Source organism: Equus asinus, chromosome 7, assembly GCF_041296235.1.
Source record: "Equus asinus isolate D_3611 breed Donkey chromosome 7, EquAss-T2T_v2, whole genome shotgun sequence".
NCBI lineage: Eukaryota > Metazoa > Chordata > Mammalia > Perissodactyla > Equidae > Equus > Equus asinus.
This window is the reverse complement of record NC_091796.1, coordinates 68,540,507-68,560,724: the sequence shown is the minus strand read 5'-3', so window position 1 is coordinate 68,560,724 and position 20,218 is coordinate 68,540,507. Positions and strand designations below refer to the sequence as shown.

Sequence of the window (20,218 nt, the reverse complement as noted above, 5' to 3'; positions counted from 1 at the left end):
TTCATATCCCTTTCATCAGTGTGGTGTTTCTCTATTTTAGAAAACTTTGGTGTTGCCTCTCTTCATAAAGAATCTTCTTTTTGAGGCTGGCCTGGTGGCGTAGTGGTTAAGTTCGCATAGTCTGCTTTCGCGGCCCAGGGTTTGTGGGTTCGGATCCCAGGAGCGGATCTATGCACCACTCATTGAGCCATTCTGTGGTAGGCATCCCACTTATAAAGTAGAGGAAGATTGGTGTGGATGTTAGCTCAGTGACAATCTTCCTCAAGCAAAAAGAGGAAGAGTGGCAACAGATGTGAACTCAGGACCAATCTTCCTCACACACACACACACAAATCAAAGAGTTGTCATTTTAAAAATTATCTTTCTTTCTGTTTGTCTCTTTTTGCTTTTGTGTTCCCTTATCAATTTATCTTCCTTAAGTTTTAAAATGATCATTGTATAAAATTTATTTTGACATCACCTTGAAGGTTTTGCTGAGAATCAAAATCATTTACAGAATCCTTATGAAAGAGAATCATGCTTACTCACAAATTGTGAACTCACTTAAAAGCAATAAATGTTCCCTAAAGGAAGGAAGAAATACTTATTAAGCACTTCAGTGTCCAATAACACGTTAAGGACCCTGGCGGATTTCTGAGAAGCACAAGGCATGACCTTTAGGGGTCCCACGTTCTAAGTTGGGAAAACAACCAAGCTCACATACTCTAAAGAACAGCGTTTCCTCAACCTTTTTTAGACCCATGTCCCCCAGAGTACTGTCTCATTATCTTCAGTGTATTGCCCCTCTTGCTAGCCAAGAAGATTCTGTCTCGCTTTCTTCTCTGTAGTTCCTGTTATAAACTACAGAACTGGACCCATTGATCATGCTCTTTCAACTACCCGTACGCATGTGAGCTTCCTGTTTTGGTGTGTGTTCTGTCCGACTGTGGAGGATTACTGCGCTAGAGTATCATCTAAAGCAAGGCTGTGGGAAATGCACTCTAAGAACCTAAGAAATGGACAGTTTACCAGTGAGGCTTGGCTTGATGAGGCCTAAGTTGAAACATTTCTCGTGGCAATGAATTTCCTGCAGTTCAAAAGCCTCTGAGTGCCTCAGACTCTTGCTTGATCTGTGCCTCCCTCTCCTCCTCTCTGAGCTGCCTTATCCTGCCATCCACAAGTAGGCTGCGGCCTTGCTCGCCTCCTCCACGAAGTGCTCACATCAGCATCCCCGCTCCCACCTCTCTTGTTTTGCTCTTTATATTAATTCCCAGGCTATTCCCTGATTCCAGACATCATGCTTCAGAGGTTGAAGTTCTGCCTTGTGCCCCACTAATTAGTTTTCCCACTCTGCCCCTCACTCTCTGTCCCTACGTTGCTGCTTAGCATCCACTTCTCATAGACCTAACTCTTTTCTCACCAGAATTAGGCCCCCATACCTTCTACTGACCCAGTGTAGAACACAATGCCTGGTCCACACAATATGCATAATAAGTATTTGTTGAGTAAATGAATGAATTGGAAGCATTCTCTTGCTTGAGTTCAACGTTTTTGTCTTGGGCTTAGTTGAGACATGTTAACACAATACTCATATTTCACTTGTCTTCCTCTCTCCCCTCCTTCCCAGATTTCTTGTTTCATTTCCTAGTTTTTCTACACCAAGTACTGTACTAGACACTTTGTATATGTTATTTCTAATCTTCACAACAATCTTGCAAGATAGGTATTACCATCTTTATTTTACATATGAGGAAACTGACGGTCCCAGGGGTTCATTAATTTCTCCAAAGTTCTCAGCGAATCACTGGTTGACCTCACTCCTCCATGGAACCACTCCTAGAATCACAAATCCTTGGCCCCATTCCTAAGGTTCCTGCACATTCTTCTTTTCACCTTCCCACGACCCTGATCTTATCCCGGTGGATCACCAGCATCTTTGCCTGAATCCCAGTTAAGACAAAGGAGTGATGAGGAAAGGACAAACCTGAGAGGTCTTGCCAGGGTCTTGACGTGAGAGATTGAAGCCGGGGAGTGAAGGAAATAGAAGAGCCAAAGGTATCTCCACGTTTTCAACCTGAGAGAGCAGAAGAGTGGCGGTATCACCAAAAGAAATGAGTCACTGGGAACTCTTATTCCTGCAGGTCGTTACATCAGTCAGCGGTTGGATTTCCAGGGGCTCTTGACTCCCTGGTTAACCATGGGCAGGTCTCTTAGCTTCTCTGAGTCTGTTTCCTCTTCTTTTCCCTGAGCATCATCTTACCTGACTCTCATGTCTGTCATTGGTTTGCTGATCAAATGATGCAGTAGGTGTGAATGTGCTTTGTAAGGGGTAAAACTGTACACACATTAGCTGTCACACTGTTGTCAGATATATTATTACTAGACTCAGATTGTAAATGGAGATGCCAACTTCTTGGGTAAAGTGTGTAAATGCCAGGCATCAGCAAACTGTGGTCCGTGGGCCAAATCTGGCCTGCTGCCTGTTTTTATATGGCCTGTGAGCAGAGAATGTTTTTTGTGTTTTAATGTGGTTGAAAAAAATTGAAAGAAAAATGTTTGTGACATATGAAAATTCCATGAAATTCAAATTTCAGTGTTCATAAACAAAGTTGACTGGAGCGTAGCCAAACCCATTTATTTATGTACTGTCTCTGGCTGCTTTCTTACCGAAGCAGAGTGGAGTAGTTGTGACAGACATTGTACGACCTGCAAAACCTACAATATTGACTATTTGGCTCTTTGCAAGAAAAGTTTGCGGCCCTAGGAATGCTCCTTTTGGGAGCCATTTCTGGGTCTGCCTGTCTGTGTCCTTCCTTCCTATCTGTTGAAGCTCCAAGAAAGGAAGGGAAATTTAAGGAAATCTTGAATTTTCTTTTTTTACTGATCTCTTTTGTTTGATAATGAAGGTAAAATGAGGATGTGTCTTTTTTCTCCTTTTTGATGCTTTTTAAAAATGAATTTTTATTCAATGATGAAATATTATTATAACTTTAAAGGGCAAGTAAGGATAAAAAACCCTACTACTAACTTCAGACCACCCTTAATTTGGCCATTCTAATGCAGGTTTTCATTTCGGTTGATGCTTCCCTCTATTCTTGGCACACGTGTTTCCAAATGGTTGTAATAATGGTCTACATAACATTTCATAGTTAGTGTAGTCCTTTTTAGTTGGGTCTTATAAATATTACTTGATTATTGCTTTTGTTTTTTCATGGTGGTTGTGTTGTGATGGAATTGTAGTTTGCAAGCTATGTGTAGTTCAGAAATACTTCCTGTTCTTGCCATTGGTCAAATTCTTCTCCAACTATGACAACAAATGCTTCTTTTTGGAACCAGTCCTGGGCAGCCCTGGCTTGCCCATTGCTCCTTCCTATCTTACTCTGTTCTGACTTTGGTTCAAGTGCAGAATTCCCATTGAGCTTTCAAACTGAGAAAGATGAGGAATACAGCTAAGGAGAAAATGTCAGATAGGAAATGAACTTGATCTTTTAAAGGTGATTTTCTCTCTCCTTCCCCAGACATCCCCCAAAGCATTCAATAATAATAGAAAATACATTTAGCAAATGAAAATATTCTCTTTTCATCTAGTGAGGATATGGGGGATATGTTTGTACTCTCTGTTACATTTTTAAATAAATAAGAATAAAGCAAGACTATTACTGTCATTATGTTAATACTGTTGACCCTTTAGCAATAAAACCATTGTATCAAATTAACTTAATACCATGAAATATAAGTAAGTTATGAAATTAACTGAATGCAATGAAATATAAGTAAAAAGATGGCTGTTCAAATTTTATTCTCTTATTTTCCCTAGTGAGAAGCTGGATGGAAAAACTAAAAGACAAGGTAAGAGAAGTGTTTTCTTCCTTTGGATTTATCTTAAAGGGCATGGCTTTGTCAAATAAAAGATCTTCAGAGTAATGGAGCTTTAATTCATTATTCTGCTTCTGGTAGTCTGTACAAAGATACAGGGTCACTTCCAGGTGCCCAGCAACAAAGAAGGTCTTCCCTTTAAGTTCCTCCTTGTGTAAACACTTATTCTTTGGAGCACCGTTCATTCTTATGAAGGCAACAACATCTGGTATGCTCCACTGAAGAATATTCCCGACATAGCAAGGGGCAGTTTCTTCTAGGAAATTTTGGGCGTGAAATCCCGTTCTATTTGGTATTTCTTGTCCCAATGCAAAGCTCTTTTAAGGCTGATCTTCCTGAATAAGGAAGAAATGCCTTGGGTGTTGGAAGGCGTTGATTCTTCTGACCCAAGGGCAGACTTGACAGAGAATAAAAGTTTGTGATTGAAAAGCCATCCTTAAACCATAGTGGGGGTTGAGATATAAACACTTGAACAGCTGCCTTAGACCCACATTTATGTGGTCTCTCATAGGACTGCTACTTACTAGAGGATAATGAGCTGACCTGTCTGGAATAGCCAACTAGGGAAAAGCGTTTTCCTCTCTTGCATTAATTCTGCCATCTACATCTGAGATTGACAATATTAACTGGCTTCCAGGTTCACATTTTTCATTTTCTTTTAATTTTCAACACTCTCCAAGTTTTCATTTTTGGTTACTTATAATTTTAAACTGAAAGTATTCATAAAAATATTGATGGAATACTGAATTTCTTGCTGTAGCCTGTCAGATCCCATTACTATAACCCTGCTAGATTTAACTTGGGGTTTAGTTAAATGGAAATCTTTTCAACTGCCAGATATTGAGTTACCCCCAATTCACTCATCTCAGAATATACTTCTGTTGAAGGCATTCCATAACTTTTTTATTATTTGGGGTCAATTTCCCCCATATTTGAACGATTAATATTTATCTACAGCTTAATGTTAAAGAATAAAAGAAAACACCCAACTAAAATTATATAATTATATTCATTCTCCTCACTATTATTTTTCTGCTTCTCAGTAAAAATTAGCATAAATGGTTTTTGAGAATAAGAGTATTTTGTATTCATACGTATTAAAAGTGATGTTGAAAAAATTTAAGCCTGTTGAAATGAGTGGAGGCCATTTTGGTATCTGTAATGGGTCTAGTTGCCTAAGGGAGGTATGATCAGATGGCCTGAGCAAGATATGGGGGAAGAAAAGCTCAAAAGTTTAGAACTGGATATGTTTACATTGGTAGTACTTCTTGTTATTTTTCAGGAGAAAATATGATCCAATGAAAAGTAAACAGGCTTTAGTATGTTAATCTAGAAATCCGTATCTCATTGTTTCTGTAGAAAATATCCTTCTGAGTTACAAAAATGGATAAAAAATAGACTTAAGAACAAAAATTTTGGCATGTAGCCTGTTTTGAAGTTGGATATTGCAAAATTTTTCACCTGTGTGTATTTATAGTTTTGCGACCGCATTTAAAAAATGTGTGCAGGTTTAGAGAGACTCTATTTTCTATTCCTGTGGACACTTCCTTCTTGTCTCAAAGCTCTGATACCTTCTCCCTGCTCCTTTTCAGCAAGAGAAATAATCTTTTTGTATGGTCCCTAGTTTTCTGGGTTATTTTGAAATGATCCCAGCCTTCTCTTCATTTTCTTGTCTAGTATTTTTTTAGTTATGTCTTAATTAAAAAATATCAGAAGAAAAATAGTTGAGACTCTAACTGTGGTTGACTTATCCCCACTCCCCTAGTCTTGACATATTACACCCTTATTTGATATGTGTGTTCATATACACACGTATATCTTCCTCTCTCTCTCTCCCCTCTTTCTCTTCATCTACTGAGCTAGCTATCATCTTTAAAGTCTTGTTAGTCATTATCTTCAGAAACTATTTGAGAGCAAAGCTATTGCCTCTTTGATGAAAGTCACAGAATCCCTTAGAACTGAAAACTGAACTACATATTTACCTGGCTCTTCAGCCAAGCCAGGACATTTTCTCAGTTTGGCTTCATTTAGTTGTACTGATATTGGTTTCCCTGGTAATTAGCTGGGCTCTAGAAAGGGTGATGTTCTGAAAAGTTCTGAGTTGTTCCTTTTGTAGTTATTGTGTAGTCTTTCTCTATTAGTTAGGATTAAGATCAGCTATGAATGACAGCCAACCCCAATGACCATGGCTTAACCAAGATAAAAGTTTGTTTGTCTCCCATTTTTGAGCCTGGAGGTGGCAGTCAAGGGTTAATGGGGAGCAGCACTGTGACAGGGGCTCAGGCTCCTTCTGTTTGATGCTCCACCTTCCTTCCCAAGGTCACCTCATGGTCCTGGATGGCACTTCCAATTTAGCTAAGTCCATACTCAAGCCAGAAGGAAGGAGAAAAAGGGGAGGCTAAAGATATTTCTCCTCTCTTAAAAGGGAGGATAAAGGTACTCTGTCATTCTTAAAGGACGGGGGTGGGGTGGGGAGCGGGGCATGGTCAAGGCTCTGTTACCCTCTTAAAGAGCATGTCCTGGAAGTTTCGTGTGCTGCTAACATATCATCTCCTTAGTGACACTTATCACATGGCCACGCCCAACTGCCTGGAAGGCAGGGAGAAGAGTCATTATTCTGTGCCCAGCCCAGGTGGGAGGTTCTGTTGCTCTAGAAGAAAGGGATATGGGAACTTAGGGACAGTCCCTATACTCACGAGATCTTCCTGGTTAAATGTCCAGGTTAGTGATGTTTATTAGGTAAATCCTAACTTGCCAACTGATCTTTTCAACATCTACTTTGCTTCTCAAAACTGAAGATGCATAACAATTTTAGTTGTGTAATAAAGACCAGATTGTTGTCACGTCACCAAGATCATTCTGTTTCTTCTAGATTTAGGAAATAATCTAGAAAACGGATGACCTAGACTATACTTCAGTGATTCTCATGTGTAGTCTCGAGCAGCAGCATCAGCGTCACCTGGGGACTTGTTAGAAATACACAGTTTTGGGCCCACCCCAGACCTGCTGAGTCGGAAACGCTGGGAATGGAGCCCAACAGTTTGAGCTTTAACAAGTCTTGCAGGTGATTCTGATGCATGCCCAAGTTTGAGAACCACTGTTGCATAGAAATTGTAAGGGCACCATCCTAATTCAGCAGACTTACGTATCATTTGGTTTTCTTATAGCTTTCTTGAAAACAGGTGTTTCTGAACAAATACATTATCCTAAGAAGGAATATCTTTCTCATAAATGTAAAACAAACAAACAAAAACCAGGTACATCTAGTAATATTTTGCTTATATTTAAAAATTTTTAAACTTTTTATTTGGAAATAATTTCAACTATGCAGAAAAGACACAAGAATACGAATAACACAGGGGGCCAGCCTGGTTGCGCAGTGGTCAAGTTTGTGTGCTCCGCTTCAGCGGGCCAGGGTTTTCTGTTTCAGAGCCCAGGCACAGACCTACACACCACTCATCAAGCCATGCTCTGGTGGCATCCCACATACAAAATAGAGGAAGATTGGCAATAGATGTTAGCTTGGGGCCAATCTTCCTCACCAACAAAACAAAACCAAAAGAATAGCACAAAGAATACCCTTATGCCTTTTCCCCAGATACACTTATTATTAATATTTTACCCCTTTTGTGTTATCATTGCTGGCACTGTCTCCCCATCTCTGCCTCCTTTTTTCTGAGCCATTTCAGGGAGAGTTGCACATATCGTGATGTTTTACCCCAAATACTTCAGTGTGTATTTCCTACAAATGGGAATATTCTTTTTGCAAACCGTAGAAGGGTTGTCAGTTGAGTACATTTGACATCAATACTGTACTTTTATCTAATCTTCCATGCATATTTTGGTTCTTTAATGACCCAAAATGCCTTTTAGAAAAGCGTTTTTCTCCTCCAGTACAGGATCTAGTCTAGGGTCATATAACACATTTAGTTGTCATGATTCTTTAGTTTCCTTTAATTTGGAACATTCTTATAGCTATCTTTTGTCTTTCTTGACACTGACATTTTTTAAGAATATAGACCTTTTAAAAAAAATAGAATATTCTTCATTTTAGGTTTATTGGACATTTTCTCATGGTTAGATTCGAGTTTATAAATTCTCGGTTGGAATATAGACAGGTGCGGTTGTGTGCTTCTCAGCGTGTGACACGTGGAGGCACATGTACATCCAATAATTCTAAACAGAGAAAAGTACTAGGCAGAATTTATGACTTAAAAAATATGTACATGCAGCATACTTGCTTTTATGTTTGCAGGAAACAAGGGGCAATTCTAAAAGAAAAGCTTATTTTTAGTTAGTTTTGGAAGAGAAATGGTTAAATTACATTTGAGGAGGCAAGGTTGGTTTTTTTCCTATCTTGTCATTTACATGTAATTTCAAAGCACAGGCAGATGCCACACAAACAGACACACAGATAAACACACACATATACAATAGGGGACAAAAAAGAGAGAAGAGAGAGAGTTATCAACTGAATTTTTGTGAAGCCTACATGATTTAAAGCTCTAGAAAAGAGAAGTCTAAATATGTAAACAAGAAATATGGAAAGAGTAACATATTTTGTAATATTCATGTTATTGGTGTAGGGTTAAGTTACATTGCATGAGGAGACCCACACAAATGTTGATCAAGTTGAGCTTCCAAAAGCTCAAAAACCATCCTTTGAATGTCCAGCTCTGTGAAGTCTAATCCACTGAGCTGAAAGTTGATCATATTTCAACACGTGTTTGTATTTCCATGCACTGGGGATGGTAATTCACAAAAGATGTTCACAGTTCTGGTGAGAGCACTAAAACTTTGCTGTTGCCCAGCGATTTCCCACATGGAAAATTACAGACTTTCATAAGGCTTACATGGATCTGAGAGAACTCGAGAAAAAGTTTGGGTTTCTGTAAAGCATATTAATTTGTTGAAAAATGACTGGGCTTTGCTTCTTGGGGAAAAACACTTAGTATGCTGATGAACAATGCTATTGTTCTCAAATTAATGGAAAAATTTCCATATTCTGCCCTAACTCGACGCTCTGGAAAGCAGAACCAGTGAGTGAGCCAACTGTGTGCAAGAAGAGGGTGCAGTTTTGTAAGGTCTGTTCCTTTGATTTGCTTCTAGAAGTGCTGGGAATGCATCACTGCCTGCATATTTCAGCACTTTTGGGAAAACTTATTCTCTGTCCTCTGTTTTTGGCTCATCTGAAAGATACAAGAAATAGTTTGTACTGTATTAGAAGTTTTCGAATTAGTCAAATAAATGAGCAGACTCATCACCCCCCCACCAAAAAAATAATACCTGTCTAAAGTATATATTACAGCTTTTAAGATTTTTAATTGTGTATATATTTTGTCTTGATAGGCTTCTAGAAGGGGCCTTCTTGGAAGGCACACCAGTGTCATGTTGCCCCATGAAGGGTTCCAGTCAGTACCTACCCTGCTAGCCCTTAGATGTCTCATTGGCCAAGATACAGGGAGCAGCCTTAGTGCGATGGTCTGACCCTCAGCTTGGGTAGGTCCCGAGCTACTTGCACAAGCCCAGGGATGTGTGGAGATCACGCTGCTGTCTCAGACCCAGGTAGCCATAGTGACACCCTGGGGACATTGGAGACATACATGAGTTGATACCTCTGGACTCTTTTGGTCTTGTCCACTGGGCAGATGATTACTTTGTATAAATTAATTCATCCACTTTATGTGCACACTCTTTCCTCGTCTTTGTCTTTTTCTGCCTGGGCTCCAACATCTGGCATCCTTCCTCTTTCCTTTCAGGTCTGTCTCTTCCCTCTTGTTTCCAGAAGCTGTCACCTGTTACTCACTTGCAGGCATGTTCCTCTTTCCTTTCTTACTGTAATGCAGCTGTGATCATGAGAGAAGACCACCAATGTCAAGGCTCTCCTTTTGCCCTCCAAGAAACACAATATTCCAGAGAGTACTTCAGCTCCCTTGGCCCTCAACTCAGGCTGATATTTCCAATTTATAGCATCTAAATAGTCCTGGCATTCTCAGAAGCTTACTTCATCCGTCTTTAATCAAATTATATTTCTGTCACCAAAACCTGATGTTGACAAATGTGCATAAGCAAGTTGCTGGAGGTGCCACTAGGTCTGGCTGATTTATTTCAGTACTTCTTCTAAGTATTTAAAATATCCAAAAATAGTCATACCTCTCTCTCTGTTGCCTTCTCCCTAAAAAGTAATGGTGTTCTAGGTGCTATTTTATAGCAAAGCAGACAGGAGAATTCAGTGTGTCTAAAAACCTGCTGCCATCCAGCAGAAATGAGAAACCCTGGGTGGTGGTCTGTTTAGCATTCTAATGCGTGTTTCCTTTTCTGTGCAGGCTGGCTACATGTCTGGGATGCTGGTGCCTGTAGGCGTTGGGATAGCTGGAGCCTTGTTCATCTTGGGAGCGCTCTATAGCATTAAGGTTATGAATCGCCGAAGGAGAAATGGCTTCAAAAGGCATAAAAGAAAGGTATGGAACCGACAACAGTAAAACCTAATCAGTTTCAGAACATTCTTTGCTTTTCTAATTTGCTTAATAAAGCACACGAGGCTTAATGATGCATGAATGGTATTGACGTGCCCAGTGGTTTGGATTAGCTGCTGCAGCTGCTGCCTCGGCTCCGTTTATTAGCGTGTCTTGTAAGGGAGGCCTGTTTCTTATAGCTCAGCTCTGCCGCAGCAAGAGTTTAATGCTGTTCTATTTTCTTTCTCCAGCAGAGAGAATTCAACAGCATGCAAGATCGAGTCATGCTCTTAGCTGACAGCTCTGAAGATGAATTTTGAATTGGACTGGAGTTTAATTGGAATATTCAATGATGTTATTATTTTATTTTTTATTTTGGGTCAAAGGAAGAACAGCATCCTGCCACTTTGCTGCTGTCAGGCCATCAGTCCCATTAGCTGCTGGGTAGTAAATTTTTCTTGTACTGAGCAGAAAAGGCATGCTCTATAACTAAATGTAATATGCAGTGTTTGTTTTTATTCTGCAGTCAATTTTCCACAACCATGGGCTACAACTCATCAATATGCAGCACACATGTTGTTCAGTAGGAGTTGCTCAGTTAGGCAGAGGAAATGTTTTGTATTTTTCCACTGTGTCTTTTCCTTAGTTTGAATTTCCTGCACTAAGTATAACAATTATTGCTGCCAAGGCACGCTTGACTCCAAAATGGAAACCTCAACTAAGAATACCTTGTGATGCCTGCACGCCACCTGATTGAAGCCAGAGGCTTGTGGGCCGTGGTACACACTGCATTTGCATCAAAACCAGCAGCAGCTCAGAATGAAATCTTTTTTGTCAAGAAGATCTGTCGGCACATTAGGATTATATGTAGCTTTGTATGTATCTTGCATTACATGCTTGAGTCTCCCAGTTTTATTATTTTCCACCCTCTGTTTTATTCTCATTCTTGGCAAGGGAAAAAATGCACCAGAAGTAATATATTAATTGACTGTCAGTCTTAACATAAGCTTTCTTTCTTAAATACTGTGAGTGAGTCAACAGACCCATTGATAGATTCTTACATGTTTATCGGTAAGAGCTGTTCTTTTTGTCTAACACTTGACTTTGTCAAGAAGAAATGAGGAAGAAATCAAGAAGAAAATGAGGTTAGGTAAGCTCCAAGAGCCTTTACCTCTGCCGTTTGGCTCTGTGCTTGCATGGCCATAATTCTGAATTGTTCAGAGCATTGCTTTTCTACACCTGTGGTCTTGGCCATGGAATGAGTGGGCTGCCAATGATCCTTATTTGGCTTTATTAGAAAAACAGTCATTCTGTAGTAGAAGCAGGCTCAGTGGCCAGAATCCTGGCACATGATGGAACTTATGAAAAACCAGCCTCTCTCATGGCATCCTACTTTGGGGATGTTGGACTATGTTAGATCATTTCTCATTCCCCTTGGAATGTAATTCTTTGCCCTGTCTTCTGAATCTGGGTATTTGGGACTTTCAGTAAGTTGAGTGTTTGGGTGAAGACTTGGCTTGTTTCCACGGAAGGATAAAGGTTACTAATAACACTGTCCATAGTGCTTTCGACTATGGAGAACTTGTTCGCATTTATTAGAGCCTGCTCTACTCTATTCAAGGCAAGCCGCAGTTATTCCTCATGAGTGCTGGGCGAGGTGGGATGTATGTGTTTATTCTCCCGTTTGATTGGAGACAGAACTGAAGCAGAGAAGTGAAATGATTATCCAGAGTTATACCCAGGAAGAATCAGGACTGGAACCCATTGGTCTCAAAACCACATACCCCTATCTTCAGGTCAGTGCCCTTTCCGCATACTTTGGAGGCATTGACATTTCAGAGTCCTTCTTTAAAACCAAGGTTCTGAGGAAATAGCAACTTGGCTAAGGAACATTTCATGTGAGTTTCTGTTTTTTTGTTAAATGAGTGATAATCTTTCTAATTTCCACACAAGTTCTTTCCCCTCCCACCTCAGCTATTTCCCTTACAATCACATAAATTTAAGTGCTAGGGAATTAAAAGAGAACCTTTTCTAGAATCTGTGCTTGAATGATAGCTGGCTTACAAGAATGTTTTTATCAAATAATTTTAGGGTTTTTTTGGCCAAGAAATGTAAAGAAATGTGTGAAATTGATCAAGAGAAATGAAAAGCTCTGAACAGTCAAAATAGAAGTTAGCAATTGACAGGTAAGTTCAAGGTCAGATTTTAAAAATAGAATTCAGAACCATGACACTCATATGTAATTTGTAATTTCACGAGTAGACACTTCCTGATTTTGCGTGAGGTACATCTTCCTTTTCTCAGAGCAGCCCCTTGCTGTAAGTACTCCTGAGGGTAGGAGGAGGTGAGCATGATGTGGCATTGCTGTCTTTGTATTCTCAACAAGCTGTTAATAGAGAACACACAATAGGCCACTTCATTCAGTGACACATGGGTGACACTAATGGCCATGAGAGAAAGGGTTCCTCTTCTGTCCCTCATGTCTTTTTCTCTTTTCAAGAAGACAGTGCTCTTCTTTTAAACCTCTTTAGTTTTTCCTCTCCCATAAGCTGCTTCTTTCAGTAGCTGCTGGCTTAATTTATATGCAATATTTGGAGTTAATTAGTATCCCAGGGAAACAGATTCCCTTAGCAATGCCTTAGCCTTGGCTGCAACTCACAAACTGCCTCAGATGTAATCTTCCAGAAACATTTTCTTAAAGTACCTGTATCTCTTACATAGGGCAAAAAGGTTGTGGAGAAAATTTTAAAGCACAGTTTTAGAACATATTTAAAGTAGTTTCAGCACAGTCAATCAAAGATGGTTCTTTATTTTGTTATTTTTTTTAAAGGCTATGACTTAAAAGTCAAAACCTTATAGAGATATCAGAAAATAATATAGAGGAATATAGAACATTCTGAATGCCTAGTGCTTCTCTCCATGTTTCTCTAGATGGCTTCTTCAAGTGGAAGTAGAAATGAAACCCCTTGTTTGGAATCATATTCACAGCTTAAGGGAGAAGCATCAAGTCCTCCACAGGCATCCTGATTTTGTGGCTATGAATAATCAATGTTCCTAACAGTTGCCGAAAAGCAGCTTTTGGGAACAAGATATATTATTTGGCACAGGGTTTTAGCTGCAAAGCCTTTTGGCAAGAAAAGCTTTGTTATGACCACAGGTAAATCTGAAGAGGCAAGATTAGAACTGAGGAAAAACGTCTTTGCTTTTTAGCATATATGAAGGAATAGTTACAAGGGAAGAAATACAGGTAGAAGAAGATGGAAGGAAAATCATAATACAAGGCAGATGTAAAAATGGCACAAAACATTAGAATGTTCTAGAGGAAGTGAAAATTCTGAATGGACTGATGCTTGGAAAAATGATAAAGGCAAGCAAAGAGAAGAATGCAAGTGAGGTAGACCGTTAGCAGAGGAAGGGCTGTAAAACTACACAAATCTATTTGTCTCTGTCCTTTCCATCAAAGAAAATTACTCTGCTCTACATAGAATGGACATGGGTGGGAGGGAATTGAGGTCCAAGATTGATGAGGAGATGAAATGAAAGGTGCCTGGTTACTTCAAATGAGCTGAAACTCAGTTAAATCTCTTTCCTAATTATGTAGAGTTCAAAGGACTGAATATCGATTTCTAGGAATAAGAAATAATTTGAAGACAAATAATATTGTTCATTTAATAAAAGCCCCTTCCTGTACATTTAGCACCCCCCAGAAGACACTCGCCTCCTTTTTTGGAGGAAGCTGTTAGACTGATAAACTGGGGATGGTCTGAGGAGAGACATTAATTATTTGCTCTAATAGTTATCGACCTTGGTAGTCAATATAGCTGGGAACATAATTCTGTTGCTTAAATTCTACATGCATAAAAATAATCAGCATTTATTTTATAAGCCACTGTTAGCTATGTAAATGTATTGGGGTTATCCTATTTTGGGTAATAGGTATATCTCATTCCCTATTAGCCCAAATTTCTATTATGTGAATATAGGATAGAAGGCAGGAAGGAAGGGGAAATTTCCCCCAGGAAACAGCAGCAAAAGCACAAAGAAACAAATCATATGCTCCCTTGTTCTAATTTGTTTAAAAAGACAATATTGGGGGGAAAAAAACCCATCTCAAATCTTCCATAGTAAGGGAAAGATCCTACTTTCCCTCCTCAAAAAGCAGCAGGGAACAATAATACAAGTGATGATCATTAATGATGTATAATATAAATTCTCACTCAAAGATTGCACTCTCCAGATTTGAAGTTCAAGACTGATTTGCCTGAGAGGTGTTTTCTATTGTGGGATAAGGATGGAGGAGATGAGAAGGAGTAGAAACAGATGAACTGACTGCGGGGGGAGAAATCCTCTTTTTCTTCTTGAAGTTCATAGGTGTGGAAACAGAGTGCAGGCAGAATGGAAGGCAAAGGGAGCGCTCACTTGGATTATTTTATCATCTTTCAGGTAGACAGCTCGTCTGCTCTCGTCTCAAAAGACTGAACTTGGTGTCAGGTCAGGAAACTGGGATTTTTATTAACTAGTGTCCTGTGCTTCTCAATATTTTCTTCCTAATTCACAGTGAAATGAAGGATGGGACCAGTAGCATCTGAAATGCTTCTCCAATTTTAGGCCTTGCAGAACAGCCACCGAGTTTGGGCAGTTTCAGATTTTTCATGAGCAGGCAGACCAAAACACACCTAGGAAAGTACAAGGACAGTCTTCCAAAATCAGAAAGATGTTTGGATACCAGATGATTCAAGCCCTTTCTCTCCCAAAAAGGAATTTTGATACAAAACCTCCAATGGTTAGTTTCCGTTATTTCCTTCTTTATGTAACACATAAAGGAAAGGAGACGAAACCTGAAATGGTTCAGTAATTGAATCGATCAGATCCTAAAGGTCTGTGTCAAGGGGAGTGAAGATGGCTAGAGAGTCTCTTTGGCAAACCAGGAGCACTGTGAGATTATTACTTCTTACTGAATCAGTATTTACTGAATGTCTTTTATGCGTCGGGCAGTGTGTTAAGAGCTGGGGAAGAAGGATAGCAAGACACGGTCCATGACCAGAAGGAGCTTACGGACTAACAGGGAGGGAGTAAATGAGCCGTTTCATCATGGGGACGTGATGGGATCCAGAAGAGGATCCGAGCCTGCCGAGATTGGGGATGTTTCTCCAGAGCTGATAGCATCAAACCTGAGGCCAGAGGGATGAGTAGCGTTAGTCAGGTAAAGGGGAGAATGGGATGTGTGTTCCAGCCAGGGGAAGCACATGTGCAGAAGCTGGCAGTGAGAGATCATGGACAGTTAAGCGGTTCAGTGTGGCTGGAGTGCTGGGTACTTTAGGGGAGGGGGGGTTGCTGGGGATGGGGGGAAGATGCAGCGTGGAATACGAGGCTGATTCTGAAGGGTCTGCTAGGTCATGCCAAGGAATTCGGACTTCATTTTGAGAGCAGTTAGAAGTCATGGAAGGGAATGAGGCTGAGAAGATCAGGGCTGAGTTCATGGGAGACCGGACTGGCAAGATTAAAGTAGGGTCAAGGATGCCAGTCAAGGGCAAGTGCAGCAATGGGGGTGAGAGATGACTGTGGCCTGGACCAAGGCTGCAGGAGTGAGTGTGGCAGGGAGGACAGGTTGCAGAGGTGTTCAGGGCCGGGAAGCAGTAGGACTCGGGGTTGGTTAGATGGGGAGATGAGGGAAAAGACGGTGGTTAAAGCTGACCAGATTTGAGGCACTTTTGAGGCCCTCGAGATATCATGGAGTCCAGTGTGTTGTCCTCTGGAGGGACTGACCCTGTGCTATCCCAGCATATCCAGCCTAGAAAAATAACCTGCAACAATGGGCAAGAGCAGCAGTGGAGGCGAGAGATGACCGTGGCCTGCACCAAGGCTGCAGGAGTGAGTGTGGCAGGAAGGAGGGGCTCTGCAAAAACTGAATAGGCAGCTTTAACTTTCTACAGAGTGCAAGTATGTGGTCATTCTCTGTAAGTCTTGATAGCAGGTTCCAAAGAAATAACTTTGAATTTAATAGAACTTCAATGAAACATCTGGGAAAACCCTCCAAATATCTTTAGGTGATTATAGTCTGGCTTTGGCTGAGCCCTAGGTGTGACTGACTAGCTAGGATCTGGTTGATTCTCTTGATTGGTAAAGACTCATGTGAGAGTTTTTAATTCTTTGACATGAGAACCAAAGCTCAGTATCTTGTTTTTTTGAGCACAAATTTAAGAGCTTCTCTCAAGGCTGGTCCCTGTGAGGATGATGTTGGGGTTTGAGGTGCAGCCTGGAGACTCGTGAGCAATGGAGACTCGTGAGCAATGTGGGCCCCACGTCCCAGGGTTGAGTGGCTTCTGTGGCCTTTGGATAGTTGTCATGAACAATTGTCAAGAAGTTTATCTTCCTTAGCATATGAAAGATAAAGCAAGCTTTCCTCGATTGCCATCACAGCACAAGGCCGGATTCTGGAGGGCTCAGGGCAACAATGTAGAATTGAGGAGATGCCGAAAAGCATAAGAAGAATACATTATCGCTTCTGTCCCACACCTGGAGATAACCATGGTTAACATTTTGGTTTCTATTTTTCTAATCTTTTTCCTGTGGAGTTATGATGTGTTATATACACATACTTTTATTTTTACACAAAATCAGGATTATAATTTACATGCTATCTTGTTACCTCCCTGTAGCTACAATTTCTCATGGTTTTAAAAGGAATAAAGAGAAGGAAAAGAGCTTGTGAAAATCCTCAAGTTGTATTTGAATGAAGAAGCTGTTTTGTTCTCATTAAGATTTATCTGTTGTTTGATTGTTCATGATGCCCAGTTACCTCAAGCCGCTTCCAGATGATGTTAAATGAAAATATAACAGAAAGAAGAAAACTCTCCATAAACACAACGCCTGTGGTCAAACGTCATACCCTTGTGCCCTGAGGGACCGGAGAATACTTTCCTGTCTCTGCCTTTCTCGCCAAAGCAAAACTTAGAAGCTTTCGTAATTAGACAGTGAGACTGAATAACCATGAGTGTGGATAATATGTAGTATTGCGAGACGTATTGGGCAAAAGTACACTTACTGTCGTCACCTAAACTGATTAAAGGCTCGTTCAGTTCAATTTTCTTGAATCTAATTAATATGTTTTTGTCATTTATTATTATAGTGCACACATATTATCTGTATTTGATTTCACTTGGCTAAAATTAAATGAGCAGATGTTGCCTGTTGTGTCCATTGTCCCCTTCTCTCTGTCATTGTTAAAAAGAGTAAGCGCAGCTTTTCACACCCCCCCTTCCCGTCTTCTCCACTGGACGCTCTTCATCCAGCCTCTCTCCATCCCTCTTAGCTCCAAAGGGTCTGCAAATAAAGTGGGTACGAGCTGATGCAATAGGATTTGCCTCAGTAAATAATGTTTTTGTTACCTTAGTTTTACGTCTTTTAAGAAAAATTTTAAGTATCTGTAAAAACACTTAATGAAACCTGGTGGTCCATATGACCAAGACCTTTGCAAGCATCTCCACTAGCCCACACTCCTCCAGATTTCTTGCACAGACTAGGATATGAAATTAAATAAAGCACATGATAAAGCCCTGTGAACTTTATTCTAAAAATATTTTCTTGGGGTACGAAAGTGAATTCTTGTTCACACGATATTATTAGATTGAAATAGGATGGAGTAAGCACTTGGCGAACAGTCTGAATCTTCACTGGGAGGACCATGCTGTTCAGGACACATTTCTGTTCAAGTTTAGGGTCCAGAGTCAGTCAAAGGCAGCTGGGAGAAAATTTTGCAAATAAATGAACTAAAGTCTTATTTATTTTTTATTATAAGCAATGAAGGTCTTTTTAAAGTTCATTTATGGGGAATTATTGCATAGGCTAATTTTAGGCTATGTAAATAAAATGTGAATTTAAAAAATCTTAGTGAAATTCACATTTATTTTTATTTGGTGATAATAAAATCTTGAACTTTTATTACATTTATTGAGCTCTGCTGCTGAATGCTGTGCTCAATGCTTTACAAGGATAAACTCACCTAATTCACATCAAAACCCAGTGTAGTGGGCTCTCTAGGTCACCAGTAACTCTACTGATGGCAGATATCTCACTTGTAATAAACATCCTTGACAACAGAAACGTAAAACAGGCCCTCTAATAAATGCTTTGTTGACTGTGTTCCTTGCAGTGGAGACTACGTAGCACAGGGCTTCAGCCATGATTTTGCTTCCATTTGTAAAATATTTAATCTTTGTTGTGTTAGCTCACATTGAACATTGGCTTTGGGGCAGTGTCGTGGTCAGCCCAGGCTGCTTTAACAAGGTACTGTAGACCAGGCGGCTTAAATAATAGACTTGGTTCTGAGATCAGGGGGCCAGCATGGGTGGGTTCTGGTGAGAGGCCTTTTTCCACTTTGTAGACGGCTGCTTTCTTGCCAGACCCTCACACGGTGGAGAGAGAGACCTCTGGGTGTTTCTTCTTCTTATTCGAAGGGCACTAATCGCATCCTGGGGACTCCACCCCCATGTCCTCATCTAAACCAAACATCTCCTGAAGGCCCCACTTTCTAATACCATCAGATTGGGGTTAGGGCTTCAACATAGGAATTTTGTGGGGACACAAACATTCAGTCCATAACGAGGCAGATAGATAATCTATCTCCCAGGTGCTCCAAGGTGAGGCCCCAGAGAGAAGAATACTGCGTATTGAGTTACAGCCGGAAGTTGCCGAATGAACACCTGTGGCCATGTGAGCACCCTGCTTCAATAGGCGGTATGCAACAGACGATCCAATTATTCAGAATTAAGTTTGTGGTTAGCCTCTATCATTTATCAGAGAAGTCGTTGGCAATTCCTTAGTAGTATTTATCACAGTGATCTGAAATAATTTTACGAACACTTCTTTGGTTCTGAAATGAAAACAAAAATATTGGTCATGTGATATTTAAGTAATGTTGTGAGAGCATCTGTCCTATTGTCACAGCCACATTTACAAAGTCGAGAATGTGCCATGTTCTTAGACAGGTGCTTTCCAGATCCATAAGCCTTCCACATACAGCTCACGACACTCAGCATTGCTTAATGTGATTTTTCTATCCCAAAGGAGAATTACATTCTCCTTGTACTTGAGCAATGCAGTACTGTGTTAAATTACACATATTAAAATAAAATCTGTGTGGCACAGGAGCTGGTCCGTGGCTGAAGACTTAGTAGAAGGTGGTTTCTTTGGGTCCATTTTTAATTTGCCTCAGTGAAGACAAAGTGCGTTCTATCCAGAGACATTTCTGCAGAGGGCAGTAGAAAAATAGGGATTGTTTCTGTGCTTCTCAACGTGGGTGTGTGTGTGTGTGGGTGGGTGAGAGAGAGAGAGAGTGTGTGAGTACGTGAGAGAGAAAGCTAAGTGGCCACATCCTTCTTGCAACAGCAGTCAGTTCTGCACAGGCTTCCACCGGTTTGTGCAGCAATAACCTGATAGCATCTCATTTCTGGCACACACCCCTACCTCCACTTCCTGCCTGGCTTTGCTCTGATGTCATGGTGTCAGTTGCCGTGGGGCCTCACTTGGCATTCACACATGTACAACTGGAAATGCAGGGGAGCTAACCCTGTGGGCCTTAACCAGTGGGGATGGAAGCTGATGGATAAATGCTCCCACCATTTGTCGCTCATATAGCCAGTTCTCAGGTTCATGAGCCTCCTCAGAATGCTCCTTATGATGGAGCACTGGTTGTCCATTGCAGTGCACCTTGAAAATTCATCTTTGTATTGGCTATCTTCCTTTCCTGTTTCACTCCCACCTCATGCAAGACTTTGCCTCAGGCTCTGCTTTCGGGGAACCCAGGCTCCAATAGTCGAGACTAGAATTTTGGAACAGGATGATGCACTGGTCAGAGATCATAAGGACCCTGTTATTGGTGGTAGGTGCAGTGGTGATATCTGGTCAGC

The 20,218-nt window shown here is 40.6% G+C and overlaps 1 protein-coding gene across 5 annotated transcripts in view; it reads left to right on the top strand.

Moving 5' to 3' along the window:
* ARMH4 (armadillo like helical domain containing 4) overlaps positions 1 to 17,498 on the top strand; it is a 174,650-nt gene extending 157,152 nt beyond the window's left edge. For all 5 annotated transcript variants that reach the window (XM_070513686.1, XM_044773649.2, XM_044773648.2 and 2 more), the window contains 3 exons: positions 3,797 to 3,828; positions 10,182 to 10,316; positions 10,562 to 17,498. In XM_070513686.1, coding sequence (XP_070369787.1) covers positions 3,797 to 3,828; positions 10,182 to 10,316; positions 10,562 to 10,630 — 236 coding nt within the window. In that variant the 3' untranslated portion in view covers positions 10,631 to 17,498. The remainder of the gene's footprint in view (positions 1 to 3,796; positions 3,829 to 10,181; positions 10,317 to 10,561) is intronic.
* Positions 17,499 to 20,218: the final 2,720 nt, after the last annotated feature.